The 15,290-nt window shown below is 40.5% G+C and overlaps 1 protein-coding gene across 16 annotated transcripts in view; it reads right to left on the reverse strand.

The window, feature by feature from the left end:
• KIF1B (kinesin family member 1B) overlaps positions 1-15,290 on the reverse strand; it is a 173,883-nt gene that overhangs the window by 66,798 nt on the left and 91,795 nt on the right. For 3 of the 16 annotated variants that reach the window (XM_009235394.4, XM_063720048.1, XM_063720050.1), the window contains one exon: positions 7,340-12,758. The exons of the other annotated variants lie outside the window; for them this stretch is intronic. In XM_009235394.4, the coding sequence (XP_009233669.2) occupies positions 11,274-12,758 (1,485 nt within the window). In that variant the 3' untranslated portion in view covers positions 7,340-11,273. Of the gene's footprint in view, positions 1-7,339; positions 12,759-15,290 lie in introns of those variants that run through there. 16 annotated transcript variants of the gene reach the window in all.

The following is a 15,290-nucleotide window of genomic DNA, read 5'->3' on the forward strand; positions in this document are numbered from 1 at the left end:
ACAGGTGTGCACCACCATGCCCAGCTAAATTTTGTATTTTTAATAGGGGGTTTTACCATGTTGGCCAGGCTGGTCTCGAACTCCTGACCTCAGGTGATCCACCCGTCTCGGCCTCCCAAAGTGCTGGGATTAGAGGCGTGAGCCACTGCACCCAGCCTCTTTATAGCATTCGTAACAAAAAGATTTAACTTGAATCTAATATTGAGGAAACAATCAGACAAATCAGAATGTGGCCTAGACAATTCAAAAATACCAGTATAATGAAATATTTAAAAAATCATAACCAAATGAAATATATAATCCTTGACTGGATCTTGGATTAAAACATTCTCTTTCCTAATTTTTGATTTAATTAAGGAAATTTGAAAATGGACTGTACATGATATAATATTGAATCAATATTGAATCAGTATTAAATTTCCTAGATGGGATAGTGGTATTAGGAGAATATTCCCGGCTGGGTGCAGTGGCTCATGCCTGTAATCCCAGCACTTTGGGAGGCCGAGGCAGGCAGATCACCTGAGGTCAGGAGTTCAAGACCAGCCTGGCCAACATGGTGAAACCCCATCTCTACAAAAACACAAAATTAGCCGGGCATGATAGCAGGTGCCTGTAGTCCCAGCTACTTGGGAGGCTGAGGCGAGAGAATCACTTCAACCCGGGAGGGGTAGTTTGCAGTGAGCCGAGGTTGCGCCATTGCACTCTAGCCTGGGCGACAGAGCGAGACTCCGTCTTAAAAAAAAAAAAAAAAAAGAATATTCTTGATTTTAGGAGATAAACATGGAAGTATTTGGGGTAAACTGTCATGATAGCTATAATTTTCCCATAATTCAGGAAAAATATATAAGTATGGGTATACAAAAGTTCATTATAGTATTTTTTTTCAGCTTCTCTGTTTGAAATATCTCAAAAAGCTGGGGAGTAGGAGAAAAGCTATACATTACATGGAATTATTTTAGCAAAAAGAGAAAAGCTGCTGCTTTACCTAAAAATCATCAGGTAGAAAAAAATGTTAATACTTTATCTTGAGGATTTCTTCAAGAATAAGTTGACTGGCTGGTCAAACTACCAATGAATACAAAATTCTCAGACTCTGACAGTTAAGGTATGAGGATGACTTTCCCTAACAGCTGTGGCTGTGCTTTAGTAACCAAAACTAACATGAAAAGATTTCCCATAGCCCTATGAATCTAAAAAGTTTAACTGGGCCAGGTGTGGTGGCACAAGCCTGTAATCCCAGCACTCTGGGAGGCAGAGGCAGATGGATCACTTGAGCTCAGGAGTTTGAGACCAGTCCGGGCAACATGGTGAGACCCTGTTTCTGCTAAAAACACAAAAATTAGCCAGACTTAGTGGAGGGCATATGTAGTACCAGTTACTCAGGAGGCTAAGGTGGGAGGATCACTTGAGCCCACGAAGTGGAGGTTGCAGTGAGCCAAGACTGTGCCATTCCACTCCAGCCTGGAGGACACAGCGAGACGCCATCTCAAAAACAACAACAAAAACAAATAAACAAAAAATTTTAACTGCATTTTGACCACAATTGATAGTCAAAATATCAACATCATCTATTGAATTGGCCCCCTCCCCAAACCAGGCTACTTATGAGCTTTTAAAAAGGACACTGTATATCATCACCATTTCCCACAACAAATGGCTAATTAATGAGATTCACATACTATTGTTCTGTTCATTTTGTGACAAAAACTAATTATGGAAGGCACATTAAAAAATAATTTATTTTGGCTGGACGCGGTGGCTCATGCCTGTAATCCCAGCACTTTGGGAGGCCGAGGCGGGTGAGTTAGGAGCTCGAGACCAGCCTGGCTGACTGGTGAAACCCCATCTCTACTAATAATACAAAAATTAGCTGGGCGTGATGGCACACGTCTGTAATCCCAGCTACTCGGGAGGCTGAGGCAGGAGAATTGCTTGAACCCAGGAGGCAGAGGTTGCAGTGAGCCGAGATCTCGCCACTGCACTCCAGCCTGGGCAACAAGAGTGAAACTGTCTCAATAATAATAATAATAATAATAATTTTTTTCAGTAGACATTTATGTTTATAAGAAATCCTAATGGCCGAGCACGGTGGCTCACGCCTGTAATCTCAACACTTTGGAAGGCCAAGGCGGGCAGATCACGAGGTCAGGAGATCAAGACCATCCTGGCTAACACGGTGAAACCTTGTCTCTACTAAAAATACAAAAAATTAGCCGGGTGTGGTAGTGGGCACCTATAGTCCCAGCTACTCGGGAGCCTGAGGCAGGAGAATGGTGTGAACCCAGGAGGCAGAGCTTGCAGTGAGCCGAGATTGTGCCACTGCACTCCAGCCTGGGCGACAGAGCGAGACTCCATCTCAAAAAAAAAAAAAAAATCCTAACTAGTTCAAAATATGCCCCATATTTACAAAGGCACAGCACTGGCTGTTCTCTCTACTAGAATGTTCTCTCCTATCTATCTACCCTGATTTTTAAGCTTATTTTGTATCAGGAAGTGTTCTTAATGTTAAACATGAATTACTACAATCTTCTCAATAACCTTATAAAGATGGTACTAGGCTAGGCATGGTGGCTCATGCCTGCAATCCCAGAACTTTGGGAGGCTGAGGTGGGTGGATCACCTGAGGTCGGGAGTTCGAAACCAGTCTGGTCAACATGGCAAAACTCATCTCTACTAAAAATACAAAAAAATAAGCAGGGCGTGGTGGCGTGTGCCTGTAGTCTCAGCTACTTGGGAGGCTGAGTCACAAGAATCGCTTGAACCGGGGTGGCAGAGGTTGCAGTGAGCCAAGATCGTGCCACACACTCCAGCCTAGGTGACAGAGCAAGACTCTGTCTCAATAAAAAAACAAAAAACAAAACAAAAAAAATAATAAAGATGGTACTATATAGTTAGCCTCATGTTAAAGAGAAAGAAAGAGGTTAAGCAAATGCTAAAAATGGGACTTGAGTCCAGGCAACCCAGAGCATGATTTTTAAACCATTATCCATCCATCCATCCACTCAGCAAATACCTTTTGTGCTCCTACTATGTGCCAAATGCTAGTGGTCAATAAGACAAGGGTTCCAGAGATGATAAAGAGTAAACAAAATATAGACAGATTTTAGTGGAGAGTACTAGTATGAAGAAAGATAAAAGTAGGGTTAGAGACTACCAGGGAGAAGAATGGGAGACAGACTTCTAGACTGAGTGGCCTGGGAAGGGTTAAGCAAGCACGCAGAGGTCTTTGGCGGGGGTTATTCTACTCAAAGTAATAGTAACAGCAAGTGCCAAGGTCCTGAAATGGAAAGGGGCACCACGTATTTCAGGAAAAGCAAGAAAACTTGTATGGATGGAATGGCAGAGTAGGGAGACGGGTAGGAGATGCATCAGATGTAATCACGTAGCAAATGCGGTGTGGATGGCCTTGTAGACCATGGTAAGGTCTGGGGATATTATTCTAATGGAAACTGCTGGGTGGTTTAGAGTTGGGATATGTTTTAAAAACATTATTCTCTGTGGGATTTAGGAGGAAATATGGAAAGAAGAAGAATGGTCATGAGGCTGTCACAGCACTGTCCAGCACTGTGGTGGCTTGGACCAGGGTACTAGCAGCAAAGGTGGTGAAAAGAGATGGAGTCAGGATATGTTTTACAGGGAGAGCAAACAGGATCTACTGATGATCAGACCATGAGATGAGAAGAAAAAGAGAAACTAAAGATGACTTGGATTTCTGGCCTGAGCTAGCTCCTCCAGTTCAAATGGTTTAAATATAAGGTGCCTGCCAGTGATTTGGATGTCAGGTAGTAGTTATATGTCAGCATCTAGAGCTCAGGGTAGGGGCCCAGGCTGGAGAGAGAGGACACCTGAGAATCAGCAGAAGGCTAGGCGGGGCAGAGGTTTGCAGACAGAATGACTCCCTGGGACTGGCTCTGGCTCTCCTGCTGAGTAGCCGTGTTACACCGGGAAAGTATGTGAAAAGGGAATAAGCAATACCTACCTTAGAGAACAGGGGTGTTGTGAGGACTCAATGAGTCAATACATGTAAAAGGTTTATGTGTATTAACACACGTAACACATGCTCCATATACGAGTTATCATTATCTTCATCATCAGTACAAAAATGGAAGGGGGAACAGAGAAACATATAGAAATAGCCAAGGTCTGTGTCCAGAGACCATGATGGAGCAGCTAGAAAGGTTCAAGGAAAAGAAGAAACCAAGAGAAGAAAGTGTCCCATGAAGAGTAGGCAACTGTGTCAAATGCCAGAGACATTCAGTAAGATGAGGACTGAGAAAATGCACTGAATCTGTCATCAAGAAGAGCTTTCGTGACCCTGATAAGAGCAGCTTTGGTGGTGAGGGGAGAACAAGAGTCTGACTAGATGAGTTCCAGCAAGAATGAGGATAGGAAATAATGAAAAGAAAAAATGAGGCCAGAAGCGGTGGCTCACACCTGTAATCCCAGCACTTTGGGAGGCTGAGACAGGTGGATCTCCTAAGGTCAGGAGTTCAAGACCAGCCTAGCCAACATGGTAAGACCCCGTCTGTCTCTACTGAAAATATAAAAATTAGCTGGGTGTGGTGGCGTTCACCTGTAGTCCCAGCTACTCAGGAGGCAGGAGAATCGCTTGAACCCAGAAGGTGGAGGTTGCAGTGAGCTGAGATTATGCCACTGTACTCCAGCCTGGGTGACAGAGTGAGACTCTATCTCAAAAAAAAAAAAAAAGAATGGGAGGTGGGCAAGTGGGACGTAATAAGTACAGAAAACTTTTGCAACTGGTGACATGTTTGCATGCTGGCAGGAATAATCCAGGAGAGAAACTGATGATGTAAGAGAAGGGGGTAAATGTTCAACAAGTTCTTGAGAGGGCATGGAATGCAGGGAGCAAGGGCTGGGCTAGGAGAGGATGAAGGACAGTTTATCCACTAACAGGAGGGAAAGCCCAGTACAGGTATGGATGGATGATGCAGGCAAAACTAGACAAAGGAAGAAAACAAAGTTTCTTCTCATTGCTTTTTTTCCTCAGTGAAACGAAAACATTGTCAGCTAAGAGCAATGAGAGGCCACCTTTCATTCCCAAAGGCACTCGTTAAACCCTTTCAGAGCACCTTGTATTTTTCCATCATGGCACTTGTCACAAATGTACCGACTCACTACTGGTGTGGTTATCACAGCTGTCTCCCTCCATAACTCTGAGAACTTCATGAGGCCAGGGACCACACATTTGTCACTTACCACTCATCCCAGCAACTGGCATATATCTGTCTTCTAGATCACATACACAGTCACATACTGATCTTTTAGATAAATATCAGAAGTAGCTATCTTCTAGATCGGGGTCGGCAAACTATGGCCTTCGGGCTAGATCCAGCCCACTGCCTGTTTCTGTAAACACAGTTTGACTGGAACACAGCCACCCTTGTTCATTTCCATATTGTCTATGGCTGCTTTCCTACTACAACAATAGAGTTGAACAGTTTCACAAAAAAGACCACATGGTCCACTAAGTCTAAAATATTTACTATCTAGCGTTTTACAGAAAATGCTTACCAAGCCCCCATTCCAGATCACTGGTTATCAAAGGTGTTTACTGGACCAGCAGCATCAGTATCACCTGGGAATTTATCAGCTATGCAAATTTATCAGGTCTCGCCCCAGACCTAGTGAATCAGAAACTCTGGAGGTGGGCCCAGTAGTCTGCGTTCTCATAAGACCCCAAAATTCTAACTGACATTAAAGTTTGAGAACCACTCTTCCAGGTTATGGATTTATATGACTGGCGAAGTGAGTAAGACAGATATGGCATTTATTCTAGGTGAGTTTACATTCTCATGGAAGAACCAAACAAGTATGAAGAAAAGATAATTACAGGCCATCATTATTAAAACAGTGAGTCAACTTGTGGTGGGCTGGGCAGAAACAGCTGAGGAGCTCAAGTCCAGAAGGGGAGGTAAGCATGATGGAAATGGGCTCCAGGCTTGAGAAGTGCAAGAGCCCAGAGGTGGGAAGAAACTTGGCATATACAAGGAACAAAAGGGCAGAGTGTCTGTGGTGTGACAATGACAGTGTTAAGAGTGGTAGGTAAGCAGCCAAAACATGTAAAGCCTTGGAGACTACAGTAAGACTAAGATTCTTTCATGCAATGGAAAGCCCCTGAGGACACTGACAAGATATGATTTAAGTTTTTAAAAGATGATGTTGGTTGCTATGTGGACAATGGATTATAGGGGTCAAGAATAGAAGCAAAGAGACAAGCTAGGGTACTGCAGTACTCTCGATGAGAGATGATGGTGGTACAATTAAGGCACCTCTGAGAAGGTGATATTTAAAGTAAAATCAATATCACCATTCTGAGTTTTCCGGTTAGGCTGTTTTAGACATTAGAGGCTTGGCTCCTAATGGCAGATTATAATTAGCAAGCAATAGCCGGAAGGAAAATATCCACACCCAAGATGACACCCCAGTTGTTGACAACACTTAACTTCGCTCCTCACCACCAGCAGCACTGTGTGGCCACAGTCTCATCAGCACATTGTCACTACACATATCACTCTGTAAGCTTCTGTGTCACCCTATAAATGGTAGGGATATTGCAACTTTTCCATCAGTTTCTCTGACAGCAGAGGAATACAAAGTACCTGAAGGAAAAGGGTATGAGGCTGGAAGCAGACCGATTCAGGCATAACACTTCTCTAAAGTTCCAGATCATATTAAAAACTCATGTGGATTTTGTATTCTAGCCCATGATGCATGATTATGTTGTTTTTAAACATTAAAAAAAAATGTCAGGTCCAAATTTTCAATGAGACTAGTGGTCCGTTCCAGAAAAATATTCTGCTTTGTCCTGTTTCCTCTCTAGTGTATCACCGATACTCTGGGTGAAGAAAAGCAGAGGTTAAAGGAGAAAGAAAAGCTGCAGAGTCACTCAAAACTTTTTAGAAATTTAGTTTCTGCCCATATAAAGGGAAATAAATCATTTCATTTAAAAGAAATTCAAACCAAGAGTATGTAGAGAAAAAACTGAAAACATGGTTAAACTAAACTCAAATCAGAAAGTAATATCATTATTCATCTTTTGTGAGAAAAGATTTTATGTAAGTGAAATGTGGCATAAAATAGAGCTGAAAGATCTCACTTAAGATAGAATTTTGTTAAACAGAAAAGGGTAGCTAAAGCAAAAGCTTTAAAACTAATCGAGTTCACATAGAAATATTAAAAAGCAGATTTAGTTTACAACCATCTTCAGATGAAAAAGCAATAAATAAAAGTCAAAACCAGATTTAGTTAGCATTACCTTGCTTTGCTTTTCCCTCTTCCCACATAGAGAGAAATCACACTCTGAAAAGATGACTTCAACTTTTATTGAATGAGGTCTTTATTTTTTAACATTACAAACTAACACTCCCTTTCTGAAAAGGCAGATCTTACACTCAAAGACAATCTTCAAGCATTTTTTGTTGTTGTTTAAGAAACTGAGGGGGGAAATCCACAGTTTATTAACAAGAAGATTCAAAACTTCATTTTACAGTAATAATGGGACAACACCTAATACATTTCACAATCAAAAGTGGTTCAAGCTAAGAGTATCTTGAACAGGTTTTAAAATCTGGGAAAGATGACATAAACTGGACAATTACCAGTATTGCTCATCACAATTTTGGCTCTAACAGTACAGGACAAATGCTTCTTTTGCAGTGTGCCTAAGACGGCCCCTTCATTAAGGTTCACCAGGACACAGGCAGCATCCCCTCCTCCCAGTCATTTGTACAAATCATTAAGGCGAATCTACAAAGGACCAGTAAGGCACTGGGGCACAGCAGCTGACTGCAGGAAGTCTATGTAACTTCCGGTAGTAAAACAGTCTTTAATGCAGACATAGGTGTGACAAATTCAGTGTTTTGTTTTTTTTCAGTGTCGACCTGCACCTAAAGCACAAAAGGTCACTTCAAGTCACTTCAATGTAATAAACAATTCCCATTCATCACATTACCAGTGAAAAGAGAAATAATTCACTGGGCTAGAAGGAATTAGAAGCAGGAATAAAGAAAATGCCCTTTGGTTTACACTTACTAAAGAGAATGTCTTTAACTCTCCAAGGAATACCATTCTGCTTTGTGAAATTATACCAATTAATTAGGACTCCTCTATATTCCCATTAATGTCGGATCATTACATAACTTCAATAGAATAAACACTTTTTTCCCACTTTGCTATAATAATAGCTAGGGATACCTCAACAATATAATAATGGTTTAAATTATGACCATTTCTCTTTGGCCTTGTGGTATTTAAGCTTAGAGAAAAATCACATTAAAAAAACAGGCCAGGCACGGTGGCTCACGCCTGTAATCTCAGCACTTTGGGAGGCCAAGGCAGGTGAATCACCTGAGGTTAGGAGTTCGAGACCAGCCTGACCAACATGGTGAAACCCCGTCTCTACTAAAAATACAAAAGTTAGCCAGGCATGGTGGCGTGCACCCGTAGTCCCAGCTACCCAGGAGGCTGAGACAGGAGAATTGGTTGAACCCAGGAGGCAGAGGTTGCAGTGAGCTGAGATTGTGCCACTGCGCTGCAGCCTGGGCGACAGAGCAAGACTGTCACAAAACAACAACAACAAACACAAAAAACAAAGTAATATGGGCCATACCAAGAGCTCACAAAAGCACGGCACTAGTTACTTATTTAGTAAGAGATTCAATTAAGCAATTTTATTCATACAGAGTTATTCTCTAGGATAAGCATTTGCTCAGAAATGCATCATGGGACATACATAGCAGTCAATAAAACCTTGGTTAATTTCTTCCTGGTCATCTGTGAAATTAAGGGATATTTTCGCTATCTAAATATTTCAGCAACATGAGGACACCTGGGATTAACAGATGAAGCACAAATATAAACCCAATTCTTTGGAATATCACTGTGGACATAGTCCTTACCACAATCCACAGCTGTAAATGAATATATTATATAACTCTTCATTCTACAGTGTTACCTAATCACCAGTGGAGAGTAACTCATTCACTCCCATGAAAAGACCACTGTAAGAATGAAAATCTATGGACCTACCCTATGTTATCTCATGTTAGGGAAATGAGAGCCTATTTTTGCTACAGAGGTGAAACCTGAATAATATAATAAATATTACCTTTGTGGTTTTTTTTTGTTTTTTTGTTTTTTTTTAAAAGACAGGTTCTCACTCTGTTGCCCTGGCTGCAGTGCACTGGCTATTCATAGGCAAGATCCCATTACTGATCAGCCTGGGAGTTTTGGCCTGCTCCATTTCCACCCTGGACTGGGTTCACCCCTCCTTAGGCAAGTTTGTGGTTTCCCGCTTCAGGGACATCACCATATTGATGCCAAACTTACACCCAACTGGCATAGTGTACCACAGCCCAGAACTCCTGGGCTCTAGGGATCCTCCTGCTTCAGCCTCCCGAGTAGCTGGGGCTGTAGGCATGTGCCACCAAACCTAGCAATTATTATTTTTAATCTTAGAAAATAAATTGTGTCTAGAAAGGAATAGTTAGCACATTTATGTCTAAAGAGGAATAAAAAAGGACAACTGGGTTTACACAAAATGCATTGAAGTGACTGATTTGAAGCAGCCTATCAAGTACATTCAAACCAAATGGCACAGGAGATTGTCATCTCAGTAAGTCAACCCATTACAGACATCATTTACCCATGTCTAATCTGCTATAAAACCTCAGTTGAAGACTTCAACTGTTCTAGCTATGAAAGCAAAAATATCTCTCAAAGCTTCTCTTTTTAAGGGGAAAAAATATTAATTGGAAGCAACTTTCTGTGCATTAAGAAAGTATTTTCTTAGAGGCAAAGAAAAAATACTATGATTAAAAATAATGTGTTCTAATAAAGCATAGTGCCCACACGCAAAGGAAAAAAAAACATAATCACAATCTTTAAGGCTTCCTTGAATGCTAACTGCCATCTTGGCTGTAGTTTTTCACACCATTTGGAAGACAAGTGTTTGATAGATGATTTCATGTGACTTAGGAATCTTCCAGAACATGAAGTCAGGCAATTTCAGACATCTCTGGCTCTTCACACTGCCTCTTAGAAAAGTTTTTGACAAACTCAAGAGATGAGGAACGATGTAGAAAATAATTCTTTTCTTCCCATTAAAATCCATCTTTCTTAGTGGATTCTCCAGTGAGACAAACTGAGACCACAACCAAATAAAATGAGGTATTGATACAATAAATGATCATCGGGACTTCGCCTTCCTTGAGTGTCTACAAGCATTACTACTGCTAACCAAAGAATAGTTTATTATGTATCATCTCCTTTATTCCAAGCCCAACCAAAGTTAACTTTTATTTCACTATTTCATCAACTATTGGAAAAAAGCAGCACCACAGAGCCATATGCTGTAGCTTTGTCCCCATGTCTGTCCCACCTCTTCCCTCTCAAGCCAAATAACCTCCTTACAAGCTATACAAGTTTTTTGTTGGTATTTATGTTGGCATGATTTTGGTGAATAGTTCACTTTGTGTGCATGTGTCTCAAATGACACACTGAACTTCAAAATGCAAAACACAAACAGAATCCCAGACACAGTGCCAATTTATAGATTCTGATATGACAAATTTCATACATATTCTGATACATTCAAAAGAAAAAAACCATTATGAGTTTTTTGTAAAATACAGAATAAAAGAAGACGTGGAAGTTCTGTGGAAGATGCAAAGCTATGTATTGCAAGATATGTTTGAAGACCTTTAGTTTTGGCTTACCAAAATTCTAATTATATTTAAAGAAGGGAACAGACGTGGATGAGAAATCCAAAGCTGTGCCCACCCAGTTGCATGTTATTACTTTTAAACCAATTTCTAACATTTATGAAGAATAACAGACATTTAATTCTGCTTATCAAATTCTCCTTTTGAATGTCTGCATAAACTAAGAGGCAGGTCTTTCTGGATGTCAGATTAATTTATAGGCATTATAAAAACATAACAAACTTACATCAAGATGGGACAAGTCTGTGTAAGTAAGTATATTAATTATCTAGGCATTAAAAAAGGAGGAACGTTTCAGAAAAAGGAGTTCTTGATGCTTTATCCAAAATTTCAGAAACTGCCCATTTATGGTATACAAGCGAAAAGGAGGTGTTGAAACTTTTACCAGTGTTTTGTCTTAACAATAGAAAACCAGTTAATATTTATAATGTAAATAATAAGAACTCAAGGCCAAAGGTAGAACCAAATCAAATCATGAGCTAACACTGTCTGTTTCTTCCACCATGATTTCAAGTTTGTCCAGTAACTGATTTATACTGTGGTTTCTCGACCAGCTTTGAGATTGGGTGCTGAGAACTGTCTCCTCATCCGCGGAGGTGTCACAAACTGGCTACAGTGGCTGGGTTTGTCAGTCTGCTTCTGATAGGAAGTGGCTGCACTGCCCTCTAACTGACCTCCAGTGTTATAATTACAGTAAGACTGACGGTGTTGATGAATATGGCGCTTTGCCTGGAAAGTCTGTACATCAGCAGTGGGGTGACCACTGTGGGAGTTTAATGACTCCGCAGAGGCAGATGCCTGGCAGCGCGTACTTTTCGGCTGGCCATTATTGAGAGAATTGCTTCTCCAACGTAGTTGAGGTGGCTGTTGCTGATTATTAATGTGCTGCTTGCTAACTTGGATGTGATCTTGACTTCTCATTCCTTGAGAGCCCCATGGAAACTGGGCATCCTTAAAAGCTCCTTTACCCCCTTTTTCTTGGCTATCTTCTTTGTTCCCTTTCCTTGCTTCATTGTCTTTTGGAATCCTAAGCTCTATAACCTCATCTTCTGTTATGATGATATGTGTCCCAGGACTCCAAGAGTTTCTGTGTTTAGGGTTGCTCTTAAAGGGGAAGCGGGGCTTCCGGTTCTCAGGAGGGATGAACCTATGAGGTACATTCTGCCGACGAAGCTGCTTCGTTATCTCTTGCTGTTGCAAGTTCTTAAACCGAATTTGCTCTTGCCTCATCCAACGCAGACGTCCACGTCTAAAAGCTGGATCCCCATTCATCAGCTGGGAAACACGTTCTTCTTTTGCAAGTTCTCCATTGTCTCCTTTACTTACATTATTCTCAGAGGTGCTACTAACACCAGCACCAACAAGCTCCTTTGCTTTGTGGCTTCCTGGACTTTTCTGTTCCTGAGATCCGATCAGTGGCAAGACTTTTTCCATTTTGAGCATTTTATTTCTTAAGACTTTTATCTCCTCGTCTTTCATGTTATTTTGCTTTTTGACTTCTTGCAAAATATCTTCCAGCTTGTCTATATGAACCTTGAGGTCATCTACATCAGTGCTGCCTTTCCCAGTGGCCATGACATCTTCGATCTTCTCATCCCCAACACCGACGGTATCCCAGACGTCCCTGGCCACTGCCCTCCAGGAGTCCCGCTCATTGGGGTCTTTCTTGCCATACATGGCACAAAGCTCCTTCATCTTGACAATGGCCAGGGCTTCAATCTCCTGCCGACTATGCCTGAAGTCGTTGAGAGCAACCTCATAGCAAATCTCTTTGACAGCCTGAATTTTAAGATCTGAGATCGTGACCCACTTGGAATCTTTACTCAAGCGCCTTCTTTGGGGTATCTGATACATTTTAATTGGTTCGCGTTTCTTCCCACTGCTGGGGAGGCCACATTTTTTAACAATGGTTTGCAACTTGCTGGGAGGTAGCTTTTCTCTCAGAGAAGTAATCAGTTTCCAGCTCTCTTCACACGACCTCTTGTCAGAATCGTCCCCGCTATCAGAATCCGCGTCCTTTGGAAAAACAAAATCAAAAAATGGCCCCAAAATAACCAAAATTAAAATGTAAAAAAGGAAAATTAAATCGAAGAAAAAGCAAGCAAAAAAGCCTTAACCAAATTTAAAAATAAAACCAAAAAAACTAAAAAACAAAACAAAACAAAAAAACCCCTCAATAATGCAGAAGTCTATTAAGACATACGCCTATGTACATTTCTATTAATATAAAGATTTGCTTATTTGGTGTCCCTAATCCAAATTTCCACTTTCTGGCTTAAGTGATGAAATTTGCCACCAAATTTCTTAGGAGAATTGACAACAGGGATGAGTTTGTCACCCTATGGTCATACGAAATTATTCAAATGGCGTGACTTAATGACCTCACTATCTGAAGAAAATGAAGTAAAACCTAGGCCCCACACATCATGCTAACAACCCATGCAGACACTTCCCCACATTTGCCTTGGTTATTGCTGTTGCTTCTTCCAGAATCTCTTTCCCCCATGAGTGAGCACAGATGCCATACAAAGATGTGACGAGCAGGCGGATTAACAAAGGTTAGTAAGGCTGTAGGACGCCAGGTTTTGTTTAGCTTTACTAAAAAGAGCAGCCCTAGAAAAAAGTTAGAAGATGAGAATGTAGAAAAAGAAGCGGTCAAACAGGGATGATGTTAAAAATGCTAAGAATCCCTACGAGCAGACCATGTCAGTTCTTAATCAACCAAATGTTTTCTTCTGTAAGACAAGAGGGTTTGAAAATCATCTTTCCATGAGCAGAGGATTTGCTATTTTTTGTCACGTTAAATTTATCCATTTCCATTGTACAATTAAAGTGTGTTATCTGGATAACAAGAAAGCTTTTTTTGTTTTTTTTTAAAGGATCCTCATAGTGGGTGTGTTCTGTCTTGTTTTTCACACACACAAATCAATAAAGACTTCACCCCCAAAATTTTGAGAAATAAATTACCTGAACAAAAATTAAGCTGGGCAAATATACTTCCACTGAATATAATTTAAAATTCCCCAAGTCACATTTTAATAAGTACAACTTAGAGGTATTTTCTATATGGAAAACCCAGGACATTTTTAGCTATTTGAGGAGTATCACTTTAAGTGACAACTCTTCCAATAAACACATAAAACACAAAGATTATACTCTGGTTACATAAAATTGATCCACTTTAAAAGGTATCTTTAACTCTGTCTTTCCAGCTGTCTTTGCACCATTGCCTCTTTTTCAGAAAACCTTACTTACCCCTAAAACAGCAGCCTGACTTCACAACAATGTAATTTCAAGAGCTGTTTAGATAATAACCAATAGCTCTTAACTAATACAAGCAAATCTTGATAACATGGATCTCTATGAAAGCAATGTTGGATTTAGAATTCCAAATAATAAGTGGGATTAGAAAGAATTTCTATTCGGGAGATAAAAGTTGCTGGGAAAAGAAAATACTCAGCTGCTCTGCCTATGACGTAGCCATTCTTTATTGCTTTACTTTCTTTCTTTTCTTTTTTCTTTTTTTTTTTTGAGACAGAATCTTGCTCTGTCGCCCAGGCTGGAGTGCCCAATCTCCGCTCACTGCAACCTCCACCTCTCGGGTTCAAGTGATTCTCCTGCCTCAGCCTCCCCAGTAGCTGGGACTACAGGCACCTGCCACCATGCCTACCTAATTTTTGCATTTTTGGTAGAGATGGGGTTTCACCATGTTGGCCCGGCTGGTCTTGAACTCCTGACCTCAGGTGATCCACCCACCTCGGCCTCCCAAAGTGCTGGAATTACAGGGGTGAGCCACCGCACCCAGCCTATTCCTTTACTTTCTTAATAAACATGCTTTCACTTAAAAAAAAAAATACTCAACTCACAGATGAGTAGTTCAGGGCAGTCTAGTAAATGAAAATAGTTACTAACACAGTCAATCTTTTATTCACTGTGGTTACCAAAAATATCTCTAGAGGAGTTTGTTTGCTTGAAACTGATAAATAGTACCTTGCCTCCTAGACCAAAGTTTGTTGTTTTTGTTTGTTTCTTTGTTTGCTTTGTTTTTTGAGACAGGGACCCAAACTGGTTTCAAACACTTGCGCTCAAGTGATCTTCCTGCCTTAGCCGGGACTACAGGCACACATCACCACACCTGACAAAAGCAAAGATTTGCCTGTATAGTCACTTTCTAAGGAACAAAAAAGTAACTTTCCACAATAATAATAATAATTTGGCCTCTGAATTTAAAAATCTTGCCACTGATTTGTATTATTTCTATTGACCTACAAATGAGTACTAAGCCCATTTATAACTCCCACCTATTTGATAACTTAGCAACAAAAGTTTGCTAAATTTATACAGACTCTGCATTAATTTTTCTTTCCATTTTTAGTTTTAAAAATCAGAATGGCTAATTTTAAGTGATAAATATGACATTCATAAATATTAGAGAAAAAACTATGTCTGACTCCTGAAGAGGATTTTTTGCAAATATGTATAAACTGAATTTTACAGAACATAAACAAATTCTCTTTTATTCTTTCCCACATAACTAACAACTATCAC

Source organism: Pongo abelii, chromosome 1 (genome assembly GCF_028885655.2).
Source record: "Pongo abelii isolate AG06213 chromosome 1, NHGRI_mPonAbe1-v2.0_pri, whole genome shotgun sequence".
Classification (NCBI taxonomy): Eukaryota; Metazoa; Chordata; class Mammalia; order Primates; family Hominidae; genus Pongo; species Pongo abelii.